Source organism: Nanorana parkeri, unplaced genomic scaffold, assembly GCF_000935625.1.
Source record: "Nanorana parkeri isolate BGI_ZX_2015 unplaced genomic scaffold, ASM93562v1 scaffold2123, whole genome shotgun sequence".
NCBI lineage: Eukaryota > Metazoa > Chordata > Amphibia > Anura > Dicroglossidae > Nanorana > Nanorana parkeri.
This window is the reverse complement of record NW_017308391.1, coordinates 119,156-122,446: the sequence shown is the minus strand read 5'-3', so window position 1 is coordinate 122,446 and position 3,291 is coordinate 119,156. Positions and strand designations below refer to the sequence as shown.

The 3,291-nt window shown below is 53.5% G+C and overlaps 1 protein-coding gene across 1 annotated transcript in view; it reads right to left on the bottom strand.

The window, feature by feature from the left end:
• Positions 1 to 3,291, bottom strand: part of LOC108800761 (kalirin-like) — a 168,658-nt gene that overhangs the window by 69,229 nt on the left and 96,138 nt on the right. The window contains exon 7 of the mRNA XM_018572755.1: positions 1,589 to 1,739. Within this exon, the coding sequence (XP_018428257.1) occupies positions 1,589 to 1,739 (151 nt within the window). The remainder of the gene's footprint in view (positions 1 to 1,588; positions 1,740 to 3,291) is intronic.

Genomic DNA, 3,291 nt, shown 5'->3' with positions numbered 1-3,291 from the left:
AAGACTTTTATTTCCTGTGAAGGTTCTCCTTAATCACAATTAATTATCAGGTGACAAGAAACAAAATTGCAGCACAATGGAACGTTCCGAAAGGGGAGTCCCGACAATACAAAGCTGCCGACCCCCTTTATCTGGAGGCCAATAGCTTCAAACACCTTGTGATGCTAAGACAGAGGAGGTCGAACCCTAGGCTGCAGACGGCAACAACGGAAGAGTCCCCAATGTGCGATTCGTCGCCTTCTTACAGATTAATTTTTGCTCCTCCTCCCGGGGCGATCTCAGCAATTTTGGAACGTTTGCCATCTTACGGTAATAATGTGACCGCTCCCCCTATTTTGCGACGCACACTCCATTTCCGCTCGTCTTTCTGTACAGAGAACCAAATTCGACGTGACGCAGAAGACGAATCCGCAAACCGCCAGGCCGGCTCATTTTGTTTTAATTATATTCACATCAGCGGCTCGCACGCAATTTTCTTTAATAAGGCGGATTAATCACGCCGCGGGCGCCCCCGTAATTCAGAAACCGCTAAAAAAGCTTTTCTGAAATCGCCCCTCCGCGTGTGAGCGCACACTTCAATCATCGCCCACCTGTCACTCGGGACCGCTCTGGGGTCGGTCAGAGAGGTCGGTGTCATCACCCGCGGGAACCCCACCGTCCAGCCACAAGACTCGGCAGACGCCAGCTGGTGCTGGAGCGCATATCCCATGATGCTCTGGGGCGGCGCGGGTTACAGGGCGCCGTTGCTTTAAATATAAATCTGGTGTCTGGGCGCCGTGCGACGATAAACCATCAACAAGATTGCAACATTGTTACTATTGTGACAAAACAATGATTCACACCGCGTCAGTTTATGAATATCCTCGTGTGAGAAATCACAGAAATGTCGCCGTTTCTGGGACTTACAATGGAAACGTTTTCATATATTTCAGGTGAATAGAATAACCTGATAGTTCTCCAAAGAGTAGACGGCGCCACTGGACGCAGGGCTTAGTGACGCGCTGGACGCAGGGCTTAGTGACGCGCTGGACGCAGGGCTTAGTGACGCGCTGGACGCAGGGCTTAGTGACGCGCTGGGCACAGGACCCCCCTGAGAGTGACCCTGCAGAGCCCACCATAGATGCTGCACAGCCCATCTGAGACTGTCTATGGTGGGCTCTGAAGGGGTCTCAGGTGGGCTGGATCCCTCCCTTCCTTCCTAGCTCCTCTTTCCTGAGAGGGACCCTGCAGAGCCCACCATAGATGCTGCACATCCCATCTGAGACTGTCTATGGTGGGCTCTGAAGGGGTCTCAGGTGGGCTGGATCCCTCCCTTCCTTCCTAGCTCCTCTTACCTGCACACATGGCCTCGTATGCCGCCGGACCGGCCAGAAGTCACGTCACTTCCTGCCAGTCCGACATCAGACGAGCAGCATCGCTGATGGGGCCCTAGCTTGTCCCAAAGCCGCTGGAGCTGCAATGCTGGGGACCTGCGCTGCTAGGGCCGGGCCTCCGCCTCCTCGCCCTTCACCGTCGGCCGATAGTCATGTAAGGGACCCGGGCGGGCCCCCCAGGCTGCCCGGGCCCCTTACATGAGTATCTGCCGTACCCCCCTGATGGCTGCCCTGTGGCGCCGGACCAGACTATGGTCACTGGGACATAAGAGATCCTTTGTTACAATTTTCAACATATCTGCAACAGTTTCCCACAGAATGTCCCCGTTACCCGTCAGATAGTTCATTGTGTTATAAATGACGTTCCTGCACCGGGCACAGCCATAGGGAGCAAAAGCGCATGCCTGAGAGGGGCATTCATCTTATCTATGGGGTATGGAGGTTAGGGCTTTTCCCCGTAGTTCTCCTCAGGGTAACGGGAGGACACAAACTAGCGTCCTCCCGTCACCCTAAGCTCAGTATATAGGGAGCTACAGCTCGCGGTATACTGAGACCGCCGCAGCCGGGACCGATGCTGACAATACTGTCGAGATCCACCCAGCTGCCTGATTGACAATGAAACTGTCACAGGTCGGCTCAATAGATCGGGAACACATACCGTCGCTATAATCAACCCGCACACAATGAGGCGCCGTCAGCGATCGTCCTCCACCAACCCGACTCCAACCCGGTGCAAGAGGAGAACAGCAAGGACCGTCCTTCATATCCGGCAACTGCTCAGCCTTGAAGAGGTCACAAAATTCCCAACCAAAGAGATTCTTAGTCACATTTTATATCATTTTCCTGGATAAGGCCCGGCTGCTGCTCCAGGGGAATTGTATACCTCCGTCCTCCACTTCAGTCTTCTATCTGACCTCCGTCCTCCACTTCAGTCTTCTATCTGACCTCCGTCCTTCCCTTCAGTCTTCTATCTGACCTCCGTCCTCCCCTTCAGTCTTCTATCTGACCTCCGTCCTTCCCTTCAGTCTTCTATCTGACCTCCGTCCTTCCCTTCAGTCTTCTATCTGACCTCCGTCCTTCCCTTCAGTCTTGCACAGTTGTACCGGCTCCTCTTCCTCTGATATCACTGCACACTGGGAGCTTCTCACAGTGTGGATTAGAAGCTGCAGCAAGTCAGATAGAGCTCCGCCTCATTTCCTGGCTGGAGGACGTCCAGCATCATCTAGCACTTTCCCCCCCAGCCTGACTGTCCCTGGCCCCGCCCCTTTCACTAATTGGAATGGCAAGCAATGATATCTCTGTACAGTGGGGAGTATATTGAAGCTTGGCATATAACAATGATACGGAGCCCAGAGAAGAGCGTGATTTGTGTCTGGTGTCCTTTTTTTGGAGGTGATGGATGGATCTGGTTCCTGCGTCTTGTGGACTTTGTAATTCCTCGTCTTCCATCCAAATATACAATGTATAGAAGTTCGGGAGGAGCGCAGACCTGGTCAGCGGACGCCGTGTCATGATTTTGGCGCCATTGTAGAGATACTTTTCTAAAGGACAATTCGCCGGATGAAAAGCTGCAGGACGGAGTCTGAGGTTACCCTGCGGGTTCCATGATACCCCCTCAGTCCCCTCCCCTCCCCCTCCATCCTTCACGCTGGTTAACTTTCCCATAGTAACACTACGGAGAGAACGCAAACACCATAAATATTCACGCGGCGGAGCAGTCTGTGGCCACCCGGAGCCCGAAATTATATCCCCAAAACTCTCGGCTTGTAAAATTTACAGCCGTCTGGCCACGTGCGGCAGACACCGGCCTCAGACTTGCTGGTATTGCCACGGCGTTTATTTGGCGCTATATACCCCTGGCCCCCTTTACCCCCCCCATTGCTGTTCACGGCGACGCCGGGTCAATAATTGTAAAAAG